The sequence below is a fragment of the Anolis sagrei genome, chromosome 5 (assembly GCF_037176765.1).
Source record: "Anolis sagrei isolate rAnoSag1 chromosome 5, rAnoSag1.mat, whole genome shotgun sequence".
In the NCBI taxonomy this organism is placed as follows: domain Eukaryota; kingdom Metazoa; phylum Chordata; class Lepidosauria; order Squamata; family Dactyloidae; genus Anolis; species Anolis sagrei.
The window spans coordinates 81,849,646-81,865,892 of NC_090025.1; the positions used below are offsets into that span (position 1 = coordinate 81,849,646).

At 39.5% G+C, this 16,247-nt stretch overlaps 1 protein-coding gene across 1 annotated transcript in view; it reads right to left on the reverse strand.

The window, feature by feature from the left end:
- Positions 1-16,247, reverse strand: part of SLC2A13 (solute carrier family 2 member 13) — a 195,620-nt gene that overhangs the window by 113,010 nt on the left and 66,363 nt on the right. The window contains exon 4 of the mRNA XM_060778395.2: positions 1,340-1,448. Coding sequence (XP_060634378.2) covers positions 1,340-1,448 — 109 coding nt within the window. The remainder of the gene's footprint in view (positions 1-1,339; positions 1,449-16,247) is intronic.

The window sequence follows — 16,247 nt, forward strand, 5'->3', positions numbered from 1 at the left end:
AATGCTGCGTTTGGTGGTCCCTACGTAGACTTGTCCACAGCTGCTTGGTACACGGTAGACTCCTGCAGAAGTGAGAGGATCCCTCTTGTCCTTTGCTGAACGTAGCATTTGTTGGATTTTCTTGGTGGGTCTGTAGATAGTTTGTATGTTGTGTTTCCTCATCAGCTTCCCTATGCGGTCAGTGGTTCCCTTGATGTATGGCAAGAACACTTTTCCTCTGGGTGGATCTTCACCTTTATTCTCGTGGCTTGTTCTCGGTCTTGCAGCTCTTCTGATGTCTGAGGTGGAGTATCCATTGGCCTGTAGAGCCCAGTTGAGGTGGTTCAGTTCATCTTGAAGGAGGTGGGGTTCGCAGAGGGGTTCTTTAACCAGAGAAATCAGCCATAGCAGAGCACCTGATGAACCAACCTGGACACAACTTTTTATTTGAGACCACAGAAATGCTGGACCACTCTAACAACCACCATGTCAGACTACACAGAGAAGCCATTGAAATACACAAGCATGTGGACAATTTCAACAGAAAGGAAGAAACCAAGAAAATGAACAAAATCTGGCTACCAGTATTAAAAAACTCTAAAATTGCAACAGCACAACAACAGAGAGGAAGCAGGCAGGGACATCTAATTACCTCTCAACAAAAGTTTGCTCCAGGCACAGTCAGCCCATTGTATGCTAATCAAAGTGGTCAACTGAAACATTCACACCGAGGACTAGCAGACAAGAGTTCTTTGTCTCACCCCGGTCATTCCACAGATATATAAACCCCTTTTTCCTAGTTCCAACAGACCTCACTACCTCTGAGGATGCTTGCCATAGATGCAGGCGAAACGTCAGGAGAGAATGCCTCTAGACCATGGCCATACAGCCCGAAAAAACCTACAACAACCCAAATAAATAAATAAATAAAACTTAACAACCCTAACAGACATAATCACATAATATGAATTTAAACAGAATAAAAAATTAAAACAGCTAACATCTTAAGAAGTAAAATGATTCCCAACAACTAACAGGCCGAGAGCAAGCCTGATTCTGAGACAATAAAGTGTAATAGGCTTTATTAATGCCAAAAAGTCCAAATCCTACTTTGCTAACTATGAGCCTGTATTTCTGGTCTTGAACACATTAACCAGACACAAAAAGTCAAATATCTTCACTTAAAGAAAATAATGCTATTTGTGATTTTCATGCAATATTGCAGAAGAAACATTTATTTACATGTACTCCTTATACTGTTGTATCCAAAAACAGAATGAGTTTATAAAATATTTATCTTCTGTTGAACTTAAAAGTGCAGTCTAATATCAAAAAATGTTTTTTAAAAAATGATACATACATGACTGTGTTAATACCTGCCAGCTGTTGGAACATTTGTAGACCACAGCCCACAATCAACTCTCTTCGAGTTGGAGGATAGGTCAGCATTCTGTAGATCACAGGTCCAGCTTCAAACAAACAAAGAAAGCAATATGTATTAATCTATCAGTTAAGTATTTTCCCTTATGGAAATACAGCTACCTCCATGTACTTTTGAACAAAACCCATTTATCTTTGCTGCAATTAGCTGTTTAAACTGAAGACAAATAGCTAATTAGCATAGATCAGGCAAATGTTTGAAATCATACAGATTTGGGACTTCAATCAATGAAATAAAATTGTTAATTCTTTAAAAGATCAAATGGTTGGCATTTAAAGCTAACAAAAAAGATTATCAATCAATTCTGTATTTTGTGTTAAAAGCATTGCATAAATAAATAAGTTTAAAACTAAAAAAAATGAACGGTGCACAAGCAGCTAAATAATTTTAGACCAATTAGGCTGAAAAATGCGGTATAGAAATAAAGCAAATAAATAATAAATAAATAAAAAGGGGCAACAGCGACTGCATTGTGTGTAGCTTTAAACAGTTCTTCCTCTGTGCATGAAGCAGGGCATTGTGAGCAAGCATACAGACGCTGAGTTGTTTGTTCTGTTCCACAGTCGCACAAAGTGCATGATACTTCTAGGTAGTGCCACTTTGCAAAGTTGTCTTTTGATCTGCCAACTCCACTTCTGAGGAACTTCCAAGTTGCCCATTCTTGGTTTGCTCCTAGAGGAAGACACTTGTAGGGGGGCATCCAGTTAGAATTGCTTGATTTTTCTGCCCACATGGATATTCTTGCTGTTGTTGGCGAAACATTAAGAAAACTGGTTCTCATGAAACTTTTCCTAGATTTGAGTCTAGGAAGAGGCTGCAATCCATACAGTGAGTGGTTTTCACAGTGTTCAACCTTATTTCTCTCGCAATTGGCAGCAACTTCCCGTTGCACATTGGAGCTGGGGGGGGGGGGGGCAATGCCAGCTAGCTTGTGAAGTCTATCAGGGGTTACACTCCCCCTGAAGACGCAAGTTCGCAGCTTGGGTGTGATCCTGGACTCATTGCTGAGCCTGGAACCTCAGGGGAGCATTTGCACAGTTAAAACTTGTGTGCCAGCTGCGCCCATACCTTGAGAAGTCTGACTTGGCCACGGTAGCCCACTCTCTGGTTACATCCTGTATAGACTACTGCAATGCGTTCTAAGTGGGGTTGCCTTTGAAGACTGTTCGGAAGCTTCAGTTGGTCCAACGGACAACAGCCAGATTACTAACAGGAGTGGAGCTCAGGGAGCATACAACTCCTCTGTTCTGCCAGCTCCACTGGCTGCCATTTTACTACTGGACACAATTCAAAGTGCTCGCTTTAGCCTATAAAGCTCTAAACGGTTCTGGCCCAACTTACCTGTCCGAACGCATCTCCCCTTATGAACCATCTAGGACATTAAGATCATCTGGGGAGGCCATGCTCTCGACTTCGTCTGCACCACAAATACATTTGGCAGGGACAAGAGATAGGGCCTTCTCAGTGGTGGCCCCTCGGCTATGGAATGCCCTTCCTAGGGACATTAGATCGGCTCCCTCCCTTTTGATTTTCCAAAGAAAAATCAAAACCTAGCTGTTCGAGCAGGCATTTGAAAATGCAGTATAAAAGACATTGGATTATGGAACAATTGGATTATGAGTTTGGATGACCTTTTTATTTAGGAGACGAAATGACTTGTTTTTTTACTATTGTTATGGTCTTAATTGATATGTTATTGCTTTTAAATGTTTTAAAGTTTTTATGATGTTGTTGGCATTGAATTGTGGCCTTGTGAACCGTCCCAAGTCACCTGTGGGCTGAGAGGGCCGGTATACAAATGTAGCAAATAATAAATAAATAAATAAATAAATAAATAAATAAATAAATATCAGCAGGTGTAAGTTTAAGACTGCTTCACATGGCAGATTATGCCAGACAGGGCAGGCATACTCAGCAATCGAGTAGGACAAGGCTAGGGCTGATGTTCTTATTAATTTTGGGTCTGCACCCCATGCACTACCAGTAAGTTTTGGCAGGATTTTATTGTTTCCCAAATGTTAGTGTTTGATCTAAGGTGACGCCAAGATATTTAGGATCAGTTTTCAAGCTCTTGGCCTTCTCAGATAACTTTCAATTTCCTGTTTGCTTCACAATTACATAGGCATGACCCCATGTGACATAAAATCCACATCACAAATAATAATAAAATTATAATAAAACTTTACTTATAGACTGCCCTATCTCTCTGATGGGACGCAGGGTGGTTTCCAATGAATATGGCAAACATTCAATGCCAAAAGGAAAACCATACAAACAATTTACAACAAGACAAGGCACATTAGACAATATAAAACAACCAACTATAACTTAATAATCAAAATAGCCATTTTTTTCATAAAATACAAAAACCTGATAAAGCACACTAAAAATAAAAATATAAAAAAAAATTCGTGTAAATGAAATTACATACAACCTATTTAGTGTTTAGATTTTTACATTATCATTCACTAGAACATCCGTGCTGTTTCCACAAATTCAATTGATGTCTTATTAATGCCAAAAATATTACCTCATTAATTAGGTTGTTAGAATTTGTTAGAGGAAGTGTTCCTCCGTCTATCATATTTAGTTTAAAAAACAGTGAAACCTGCTACCTCAGGAGAAGAAATACCAGTATGGGAGGAAATGCATCAGGCTGCTCTTTTTTCAGACTGGTTAATCTGTGTGACTTTTTTGGAATGACAATTGGGTAGAGAAGAAGGGGAGAAGTTTAGGTCAGAGCACAGGAGTTGAGTTTGTGGAATAGAAGACGGGACTTTGGGAAAGAAAAAAAGAAAAAGTGAGTCTCAAAGGGAGTGATTTGTTTACTTTGCAGGAGATCAATACCACCCCTGAGCCACCTGTACAAGCCTGTATATTCTGGTCTGATTTCTACTGTATGCCATGATTACAATATTATGTATTTTGTATATATCACATATCTTATTATAGTATAACAATTTATATGATGGTATGGTATACAATCTTGTACATTATTATTTGGGTTGTGTTGCAATGAATCTCTTTATACCCTTGAATATAGTTCTGTTCACTTGGTCATTAAGTGAAGGTTTTCTCAAAAAACATGTACCTTTCATTCCTAGCTTCTTCCTCTCTTTCTTCCTAAGCTACGCATTCTGCTTTTTATCGCCCACTCTCATCCTTTTTCCCTCCCCCTGTTTATCCATCTCCCTTAAATTGTATGATTTATGTAAGCTGGGAACAGAGATGAGTGGGCTTTTTAGATATCTGATCATTAAAACTGAAGATGCCACAGACTAAATTGGGGTTCCCTGGCTCCTACATGCAAAGTGTACGCTCTACTGCAGATACGTCTTGATATCAAAATATTTATGGAAGATATGCAAGAATAAAAAAGCAATATTACACATTAAGACAGCTTATGTGACTTTTTCTAGTCACTCTTCATCACTGTTGTGTTACTTCTTGATGTTAAAGAAAGTATTCACAACTAATAGAGAAACTAAAATTTCTAAATTAGAAAATAGATCCTGAGTATTATTGGTTTTTTTAAAAAAAAAACACTTGACAAATATAGTAAAAAAATTTAAATTTGAAGCACAGGCCTAAATTTAGATCACTAGAGTTGACCTAATAATACAATTGTTGATTTACTGTTATGTAAACCCCATTTATTCAATGGGTTTACTCAATTTAGAATTAACAACTGGACTAAACGTAATTCCAGCTACAATTGAGTAGAGAAAATAAGGATAAGGTGCATGTTTGGCTATAACCAGTGGAGGATCAGTAGGTACCCAATGTAGGCAATTGACAGTTGTTATTTAGAAGTACTGATTTGCTCTGACAATGTCTTTGGGACATAATAAAGGTCAGTTTATAACTTTAAATCCAAGCAGCTCTGCTTTAAAACCAAATTTCGCTTTTGGCCTGTTTTACCACTGGGAGCAATTTACTTCAAACTACAATTTTATTCTGTCTAGGCAGAACCTGTGATGTATTACCATGCTTGCAACCAATTTATCACCAAATAAAATCCAATAAAGTCATTCCACAAAAGAAGGAAAGCAGCACTAAATTCAGAAACACACCAGAAGGAATTCCTCTTACTTTCATAAAATGCTCCCTAACAAGGAGCACTGAATTGTTCATTTTATATGTCATTTGAAAAGTATATCTGTGGCCTTTATGGGCGTTTGAAACTCACAGAATTAAGCACCACTTTTCTTTCCAGAATTTCAATGGAGCTTCTCATTTATGATTATTTATCACTCTATTATTATTTCTGTTTGTTTAATTGAAATGTACTTTGTTCAAAAATCTTTAGTTGTTTCAAAAATAAGACTTTTCTTATGGTGTGAAAAATATGGCTTGATATTTGTGTGTGACTTCCACAACACAAATATCACACCACAGTTAATATCTCCACACCACAGAAAATCTATATATATATAAATGTTCTGTGAATAATGAGTACCTTAAAAACAAAAGAACCAATGAACGAAATCACACCAAATTTGGCAACAAAACGTCTCACAACACAAGGAGTGGCCATCACTCAAAATATTATGATTTTGTCATTTGGGAGTTGTAGTTGCTGGGATTTATAGTTAACCTACAATCAAAGAGCATTCTGAACTCCACCAATGATGGAATTGAACCAATCTTGGGACACAGGACTCCCCTGCTCAACAGAAAACACTAGAAGGGTTTGGTGGGCATTGGCCTTGGAGTTGTAGTTCACCTACATCTAGAGAGCACTGTGGACTCAAACAATGATGGATCGGGACCAAACTTGGCACAAATACTCAATATGCCCAAATATAAACACAGATGGAGTTTGGGGGAAATAGACCTTGACATTTGGGAGTTGTAGTTACTGGGATTTATAGTTCACCTACAATCAAGGAGCATTCTAAACCCCACCAACGACAGAATTGGGGCAAACTTCTCACACAGAACCCTCATGAGCAACAGAAAATATTGTGTTTTCTGGTGGCCTTTGGTGAGCCTTCTGACCTCCGCTTGCAACCCCCCCCCCCCAGCAGTCCCAAATCCCAGGTTGAGAAATGCTGCCTTAAGGCCATCCAGTCCAACTCCCTTCGCCAGGGCAAGAAAACATAACCAAAGCCCTCCTGACAAAGGGCCATCCAGCCATTCACACACAAACATATATGTATATGACAGATGCAGTATCAAAGATTTGAAAGGGACCCCTAAAGAAGGACAATGATATGTTGCATGTTCCAGAGTGGGCAAACCGGACAATCTCCACATCAACACTGGCAAAGAAACAGCAAGAAATGCTGTTTACCCACAAGCATAAAGACATTACATATATTAGAAACCAACACTTTCTCATTACTTTATTTTCCAGATCACCAGACTGGGCCACAGCAACGCATGGCAGGGGCCGTCTAGTACTTCTATAAGGATCAAGTGTGACATTATTAATGAGAATTTGAGTATTTTCAATAGTTGCAGTAATATAACATTGTTATTCTTATATTACAAATAGAGAGGGCAAAACAGGCAGAAACCAAAAGAAAAGTTGTCTTGGACAACATACTTCATAATAATAATAATAATAATAATAATAATAATAAACCTTTATTTGTATACCACTCTATCTCCCCAAGAGGAATCAGGGCGATTTCTAGCATGGTACAGCATTGCAATTACTGACATAAAAACATACAAAAAGTTATTATAAAAAGTATTAAAATATTACTATATAACAATTGTACATATTTAAAATTAAAAAGCCAGTTCTTTCCAATTACATTGGGCAGCTCAGCTTCCAATGGCCAAGATTTCAAAGTGGGCCTCGGGAACTATGAGAGGGCTGGGCTAGTACGACAAAGTCATTGTCCAGTCATTGTCCTGTGGGGTCCCTCAGAAGCCACAGTGGTACATGCTTCAGTTACATCCCGTCTGGATTACTGTAACATGCTCTACATGGGAAGAGCGCTCAGAAACTTCAGTTGGTCCAAAGAACTGCAGAAAGGTTGCTAACTGGGGCTGGACGGGAAGTGAACGACCCCGCTGTTGCAGCAGCTCCACTGGCTGTTTTTTCTGGGCACAATTCAAAGTGATTGTCATGACTTTTAAAGCCCTAGATGGCTCAGATCCAGGCTATTTGGCTAACTGCATCTCCTTGTATGATCTGCCCAGGCCCTGAGATCTTCAGGAGAGGCCCTTCTCTCGGTCCCACCTCCAACCCAAGCTCAGTTGATGGGAATGAGGGAGCAGGCCTTCTTAGTGGCTGTCTCTCAACTATGGAACTCCCTGCCAAGGGGAAACAGAATGGTCCCCTTCCTTCTGTCTTTCTGGTGATAGGGTAAAACCTTTATGTTCAAGCAGGCTTTTAAAGAAGGTTTTTAAGATCAAGTCTGGGGAGCTGTGGTTTTTAGCTTTGAATATGTATTTATGGATTTTAACTGATTTTTAAATACTAGTGATGTTTAATTGTTTTAATGTTTTATAATTGTAGATTATAAATTTAAATGTTTTTAATGTAGACTGCTTCGAGTCTCCTTGTGAAGAGGAACAGTGGAGTATAAATAAAAATAATAATAATAATACAAGAAGATCACGCAATCAGACTACAAGCAGAGGCACAATACCATTGCTCAGACGATTCATTGGAACTTGTGCCACAAATACCATCTGCATGTGACAAAGGACTGGTGGGATCACAAGATAGAAAAAATTACAGAAAATGAACACGTCAAACTCCCCTGGAACCTCCAAATTCAGACAGACAAGAGTTTTGGAGCACAATGCTCTTCACCTCACAATCATGTTAAAAAACAAAGTATGGATTGTCGATGTTGCAATCCCTGGTGACAGCAGGATTGAAGAGAAACAACTGGAAAAGCTGGCACAATATGAGGATTTAATGATCGAACTGCAAAGACTCTGGCACAAGCCAGTAAATGTGGTCCCAGTGGTGATCGGCACACTGGGTGCAATGCCTAAAGACGTTGGCCTGCACCTAAACACAATCAGTACTGACAAAATTACCATCTGCCAGCTGCAGAAAGCCACCTTACTGGGATCTGCACGCATTATTCGCCAATACACCACACAGTCCTAGACATTTGGGAAGTGTCCTATGTGTGATCCAATACAACAGCCAGTAAAATGATCTTTATTATATTATTTGAAACACAACTCATCTTGTTGTGTTTCAAATAATATAATAATAATAATAATAATAATAATAATAATAATAATAATCAATCTTTTCCCAACCCAGTATATGATCTCCACAAAATGACATAATGTATTGTCAAAGAGAAAGCTATTTTCATTACTTTTCTATGTCAAGTGTGATGGAATTCCAAGAAGACCTTTAGGTCTGATAGAAGCAACCGAAATTTGTTTTACAACATGAAATAGAGAGCTACCATGGTGCAGTGGCTTGAATACTCCAGGAGACACAGGGTTCAAATCCCTTCTTGACCATGAAAACACACTGAGTGACCTTGGGCAAATCATCCTCTATCAGCCTCATAGAATGGCAATGGCAAACCCTCTGTGAACCAATTTTGACAAGAAAACTCTGTGATAGGGTCAACATAAGGCAGACCTGAAGGCACACAACAGCTTGAAATATATTTAGCTTGTACTAAGCACATGACACCAAGAGAGGTTGCGGCACAAATGAGATGCAATCCCATGCACCTACATGGGGAAGATCCATTCCTGGAAGAAAACTGTGTTGGGAGATCCAATTATTATGGATATATGGGTCAGACTGTGTCCTTGCTAACCTTGGCTCTCAAATTCTTAACACTGTTCCTTTTCTAAAACCTAAGAAAGACTCCGAATATAACACGAACCTCCTCCTTTTTCTCCAAATGTCCAGTCCTTGTGGGATGTACCCTAAAAAGCTAAGCACAATCCTTAGACTATACATTTTAGGCTCCATAATCAGCTGAAGCAATACTTTGACAGCAATACCAGCACACCTACTGAGAAGTAAATCACACTGGCTTCAGTAGAATTTCGAAGTAATTACATACAGTAATCTTTATTTTCAATTTTAAAATGAGTTTCATTTTTTAAAGCGAGTTCTCTATTTCTATCTTACCTTCAGTAAGGCAAGTCCAGCATAAAGGATAATGCTCATAAGCATCTCCCTTTCCTTACTCTTCCAGATATTAGTTAGCTACCTTAGAATGGCAGTATTTTACGTTATTTTAGGCTCAGTTAGAAAGTTCCACTAAATGTGATTCTGGAGCCTTGAAGGAGGAAGGTGCAAGTCAGATACATTGATCTAAAATGCTTCAAATTTATTTATTTATTTATTTATTTACATTATTTCTATCCCGCCCATTTCAGCCCGACTCAGGGCGGTATACACAGTTGGCACAATTCGATGCCGAAACAAATTACATACATTGATAAATCAAAAACATCAAGTGCAATTAAACATAAATGACAGTGCGTAATAAACAATTTAAAAAGAAATTATGTCCTCTCGTTCAAATCTTCATCTGTTACATTGTCTTGGCCGTTCCTGGGTCAATTTCCAACTCTAGTTTGTCTGTTTACTCCGGGGTTCCGAATGCTTGCTCGAAGAGCCAAGTTTTTACTCTTTTTCGGAAGGTCAGGAGGGAAGGGGCTGATCTAATATCCCTAGGGAGGGAGTTCCACAGCCGGGGGGCCACCACAGAGAAGGCCCTGTCTCTCGTCCCCGCCAGACGTGCCTGATAGTGAAGAAGCCATGCTCTCTTTTGTTTTTAATGTTAGACAACAGAAGCAGAAACAGCAAACTCTCTGAGCTGTATTTTAAAGTATTGCTTCTTCTTTCAACTGCCAGATAGTGGCCATGATCAAAGCTACCCACACCCTACAAAGCCTCAACAATAGGGTATTTAAAGAGATACTCGTTTTAACCTTTTTCAGAATAGAAATGAAGTTTTTAAAAGGAAAGCAGGGACCAGGAAGGGGAGAATCTGGTGACAGTTGACTGAGTCATTTTAACATTAGTTCCCATACATTTCAACAGAAATCTTCAGCTGATCTGTTGGGCCCAGCTTTCCTCGGCCCTAGATAGAATAAAAGTGGGATACGAAGTAAATAATGAAGGTGTAAAAGGATACAGAGAGAGATGAAAATGACCATAAACCTTCAAAGGTTTATGTAAGACGTATGTCTGTCAAACAGCGGTCTTAATCTTGAGGTGCTTCGGCTTAAAGAAGAAACTTTTTAATTTATGTTCCTTTGAATACACGTGCATATAGTAATTGTTTAAGAACTCTATGAACCAGAAACACTGCCCTCTATATAAATAAAAATGTAATGTGTTGTATGGTATGATTTTATTCTGCTTTTATAATTGTAAGTATTGTGGCATCGAATCGCTGCCATTATGAGCCGCTCTGAGTCCCCCTGCAAGGATGAGAAGAGCGGGGTAAAAATGATGAAAATAAAATAAAATATGTTCGTTTGTGGGATAAACATAACTCAAAAACCAGTGGGCAGATTGACAACAAATTTGGGCACAAGACCCCTACTAATCCATGGAATGACCATCACTCAAAAAAATTGATTTTGTCATTTGGGAGTTGTAGTTGCTGGGATTTATAGTTCGCCTACAATCAAAGAGCATTCTGAACACCAATGATGGAATTGAACCAAAAGTGCCACACAGGACTTCCATGACCAACAGAAAACACTAGAAGGGTTTGGTGGGCATTGACCTTGAGTTTGGGAGTTATTGTTCACCTACATCCAGAGAGCACTGTGGACTCAAAAAATGATTGATCTGGACCAAACTTTGCACGAATATTCCATATGCCCGAATATGAACACAGGTGGAGTTTGGAGGAAATAGACCTTGACATTTGGGATTTGTAGTTACTGGAATTTATACTTCACTACAATTAAAGAGCATTCTGAAACCCACAAACGACAGAAATGGGGCAAACGTCCCACACAGAACCCCCATGACCAACAGAAAATACTTAAGGCCATCCAATCCAACTCTCTTCACCAGGGCAAGAAAATGTAATCAGAGCCCTCCTGACAAAGAGCCATCCAGTCATAAATATAGATAGATAGATATGATTCTCACACACATACACAGATATAGTATCACAGAATTGAAAGAGACCCTTAAAGAAGGACTATGAGATACTGCATATTCCAGAATAGGCAAACCAGACACTCTCCATATCAACACTGACAAAGAAACAACAAGAAATACTGTTAAATAAATTACGTATATTAGAAACCAACACTTTCTCATTACTTTATTTTCCAGCTCACCAGACTGGGCCACAGCAACGTATGGCAGGGGACAACTAGTAAAACTATAAAAATGGAATGTAAATGTGAATGAAAGTTTGAAACAATTGAAACTGCTCAGCAGGTGTGATTTAATAAGGAAGAGGGGAGTAATGGTAACAATTTAGACAAACCAGAATGCCCGCTAGCCTATTAGTTCTCATATACTGCAGCATTATAAATTGAAGTGTTCAGTTTCACCCATGTAGTTTTCTCTTTGAAGTTCTGGTAGAGCAAATAGGCCAGGAAGAAAGAAAGAGAGGTGTTTGTATGGACACTACCAGCAACAAGAAAGATGAGACCAAGTTAGAATTTCCCCCTCTTCTCCAATAAAAACACAGATCACAAATGAACAAACATTCCAATTGAGTATTATCAACATTAGGGCATATGTATCCCATAAGCCCAGCCCATGACACCAGTTTTATGGCAGTATCTATGTAACTTTTTTAATATGTCCAAAAAAGGCTAGAAATATGTCCAAAAAAGGCTAGAAATCTAAAAGAACAGTTCACTCACTGTTCTTATTGTTTTAAAATTATAAGCAGAAATCCACTACCTAGTAAGTCAAATGCTCTACAAACGTATGCCTTGAAGACAGGAGGTTACTTATTTGCTATATATGAGGGTTGGAACTTTAATAGTGGCAACTATTTATTTACATATAACTAGCTGTACCCGCCACACGTACCTGTGGCAAAGCTTCCCTCCCTCTTTCTCTCCTTCTTTCCCTCCTTCCTTCACTCCCTCTTTCCTTCCTTCCTTCCCCTTTTTTCCTTTCCTCCTTTCCTTCCTTCCTTCTCTACCTCTTTCCTTCCCACTTTTTCTTTTCATCCCTCTTTTTCTCCTTTCTTCCTTCTCTACCTCTTTCCTTCCTTCGCTTTTTGCTTCTATCCATACTTCTGCCTTTCCTTCTTTCCTTCCCGCCCTCTTTCTCTCCTTTCTTCCTTCTCTACCTCTTTCCTTCCTTTCCTTTTTTTCTTACCTTCTCTTCCTTCCTTCTCTACCTCTTTCTTTCCTTCCCCCCTTTTTCTTTTCATCCCTCTTTTTTTCCTTTCTTCCTTCTCTACCTCTTTCCTACCTTTACTCTCAGCTTCCATCTCGCTGTCCTTCTTTTTTTTCCTCCCTCTTTCTCTCCTTTCTTTCTTTCTTTTTCTCTCCTTTCCTCCCTCTTCTTTCCCTTTTTTCCTGTATCGTCATTTAGCTTTTCGTCATTTAGCTTTTTGGGATTTTTAAGTCCTTTCCACTTTTTTGGGGAGGGGGTTATGAGTGATGGTCACTCATTGGTCTGTTAGGGGTATAGTGTCCAAATTTTGTGTCAATTCATCCAGTAGTTTTTGAGTTATGTTAATCCCACAAACGAACATTACTTTTTTATTTATATAGATACAAAAGTGATACATACCACCAAGTTTTACAGTCCTTCAATATAGTCGCCAGCATTGTGTACAACCCGTTTCCAATGATGTGGAAGTCAAAGGACACATGTTGCAGCACGTGTTCTATTGATAGTTAGAATGGAGCGGTTTACTCCCGCAAGAATCTCTGGATCAGTTATGAAGCGAATGCCACAAAGTGGTTCCTTCATCTTAGGAATTAAGTCAAAGTCACAAGGGCTTAAATCTGGGGAGTATAGTGGATGGTACAGCACTTCCCAGCCCCATCGATTGAGCAAATCACCCACAGCTTGCGCTGCTTGTGGCTGAGCATTGTCATGCAAAATGATAGGGGCATTCTGCAGAAAGTGTCGCCATTTTTTTCTCAAAACTGGTCTGAGACGGTGTTCCAAAAATGAGCCGTAATATTGCGCACTGACAGTCTGATGTGGGGGAACGGTATGCGTTAGGATGACACCATCACAGTCGTACACTAGAATCACCATAACTTTCACATTTCTGGGGTTCTGACGAAGTTTTGAACTTTGTGGTGACCTCTAATGATGCTATTCGTTCAAGTCTCATCCAACGTAATGATGCGGTGTAAGAAAGCCTATCCTTTGTGCTCATAGCGCTCCAAGTGGGTACGAGCAGCATCGTATCGTAACCATTTTTGCATTTTCGTCAAGTGATGTGGAATCCACTATGAAGCAATTTTTCTCATGCCCAGGCATTCCTTCATAATGTGGAGCACAGTTGTATGCGCAAATCTTGTGTTTTGAGACAGCTCACAAATCGTATGCCGTTGATCAGTCTACAAGTGCGGCAACAGCATTCACTTCTGCTTCACTGACACTAGGACGACCTGGCCAATGCACGTTTGCCACATTTTGGTGTCCTTCGTTGAACGCTTTTATCCACCTTGCCACTGTTCATTCCCCACAAGCCTCTTGATGACACTGCCGTGCTATACGACCTCTGGCACATACAATCTTTATCCAACTCTGTTGTTCTTGTTTTGAAAACATTGTGACAACACTTACTTTAGACTGCAAGCTAAGACAAGGCTCAGTTCTTCACTGGGCGTGACGTAGGAAGGGTGAGCCTTTTTGCCCAGAGGTAAGGTAGGTATGTAACTAACATGTGATATACGCAACATTCTTTGGTTTCGTTGTGTGGCGTCTTTACAGCTATTAAAGTTCCAACCCTCATAGAAAAATGGAATGTGTGTTGTGTTCAGGGCAGGGAGGAATGAATATTTAGATTTTTGGCTTGGGTCACCTGGTCAAGCTGTACAAGCTCAGTAAGAATCCAACTTTCCAGGTACCAAGAACAACAGAACTAGAGGACAGATGTCAGTGGATGATAGACTGATTACAGAGACAATCTTCCTACGCTTCTGGGAGACTGGTGGAGTGATTGGCAATTGCAAATGCGCACAGGGATTTGTCCCATATCCATACCTCTAGGGAATACATGCTATGAAAGCTTGCAGAGAAGAAAGTGGAGATGTGGGAGGGAATTCACTTTGATCACTCTGCCTCTTCATCAGCAAAGGTCACAAACAACTTCCTTTAGCAACAATAACAGGCACCATTTGAGTCTAAAGATACATCCATCTGGTGCAGGTGAAGTCAAAGGGCATATCAGTTGGACTTCAGGCATCAAATGTAGTGGCTAAGACCAAATGCCAACCAATATCACGTGAAAAGATCAACTCCAGACTACTTTTCCACTAGCTTTGAAGGTTTTCCACAAGGATTCAAGACCAAAAGAATCTGTTATCAATGGCTTATCCTGTAAAATGTTGGCAACGCTGACACTTTTTAAATGTCTGCATTTTTTTCCAGATGGAGAACACATTGCAAATTATCATATTTCTGAGTGGCTTTGTGTTGACAAATAGCAAGAACTGTATGTAAATGACAGTGGCCACATAGAAGTTAAAATATGTGGTTCTGACCTTTTAATCATCATCATCATCATCATCATCATTTTATTTCTTACCCACCTCAACTCGTGGCGGGTTCCAACATCGCTAAAAACACACAGTCATCTAAAAACATTCTACAAAATACACATAATAAAACATATTGCTACAAAATACATATTAAAATACACAGAGCAGAGATTAAACAAAAAACATACGTTTAAAAATTGAGGGTATGCCTGCCAGAAGAGATAAGTATTTAAATGGTTTTAGCACCGGGATTGTGGCTCAGCTGGCTGAGTGTCAGCTGCATTAAGATCACTGACCAAAAGGTCATGAGTTCGAAGCCAGCCCGGGTTGGAGTGGGTTTCCAACCAATTGTGTGTAGCCTGTTGTCGACCTTTGCAATCCGAAAGACAGTTGCATCTGTCAAGTAGGAAAATTAGGTACCACCTTAAAAAGTGTGGGGAGGCTAAATTACCTGATTTATGAGGCCATAAAGAAGACTCCAGCAAAGCATTCCAGCGGGGAAGCATGCGGGGAATGCGGAAGTGCTTCATCAGCATCGCAGATGGACGAGGAAAGCGACAGCTCCCCTGGCGGCCAGAAAAAGTTAAATAGCCTCTGTGTATGTCTGTATATGTTTGTATGTCAAAAATTGGCATTGAATGTTTGCCATATATGTGTATACTGTAATCCGCCCTGAGTCCCCTGCGGGGTGAGAAGGGCGGAATATAAAAGCTGTAAATAATAATAATAATAATAATAATAATAATAAAATTCCAACAGCAAATTGAGCTGTCAGACCTCTTTCAGCAGTCATTCCACAGTTTTGGGGCAGCTGATGAAAAGGTCCTATGGGGGACGGTTGCCAGTTGGGTTCTGGCCGGTTGGAGTAGCCGCACCGCAAAGGACTTCAGTGTCTGATTGTATGGGAGAAGACTATCCTGTAGGTAACCCAGACCCAAAATATTATGAAACAGATCTGTGCATCTTTTGAGAATCTCAGGTTCTCCAAATGCTCCAACCTTGTTTCATTCTTACAAAGCACATTTTATCCCACTGAGTGAGGGTCTTTTCTCAAAAGCATGAGAAGGCTCCAATATCTCCAACATCCAACATTTCAGTTGCTTTTCAAGGCCATGGATTCTGTAAAGTGGCTTAAAATATCAGCATAAGTAGTTTAGAAAATAATAGAACAATGTTAAAACCAAAGATTGCAAAGCATGTGTTAGATGAC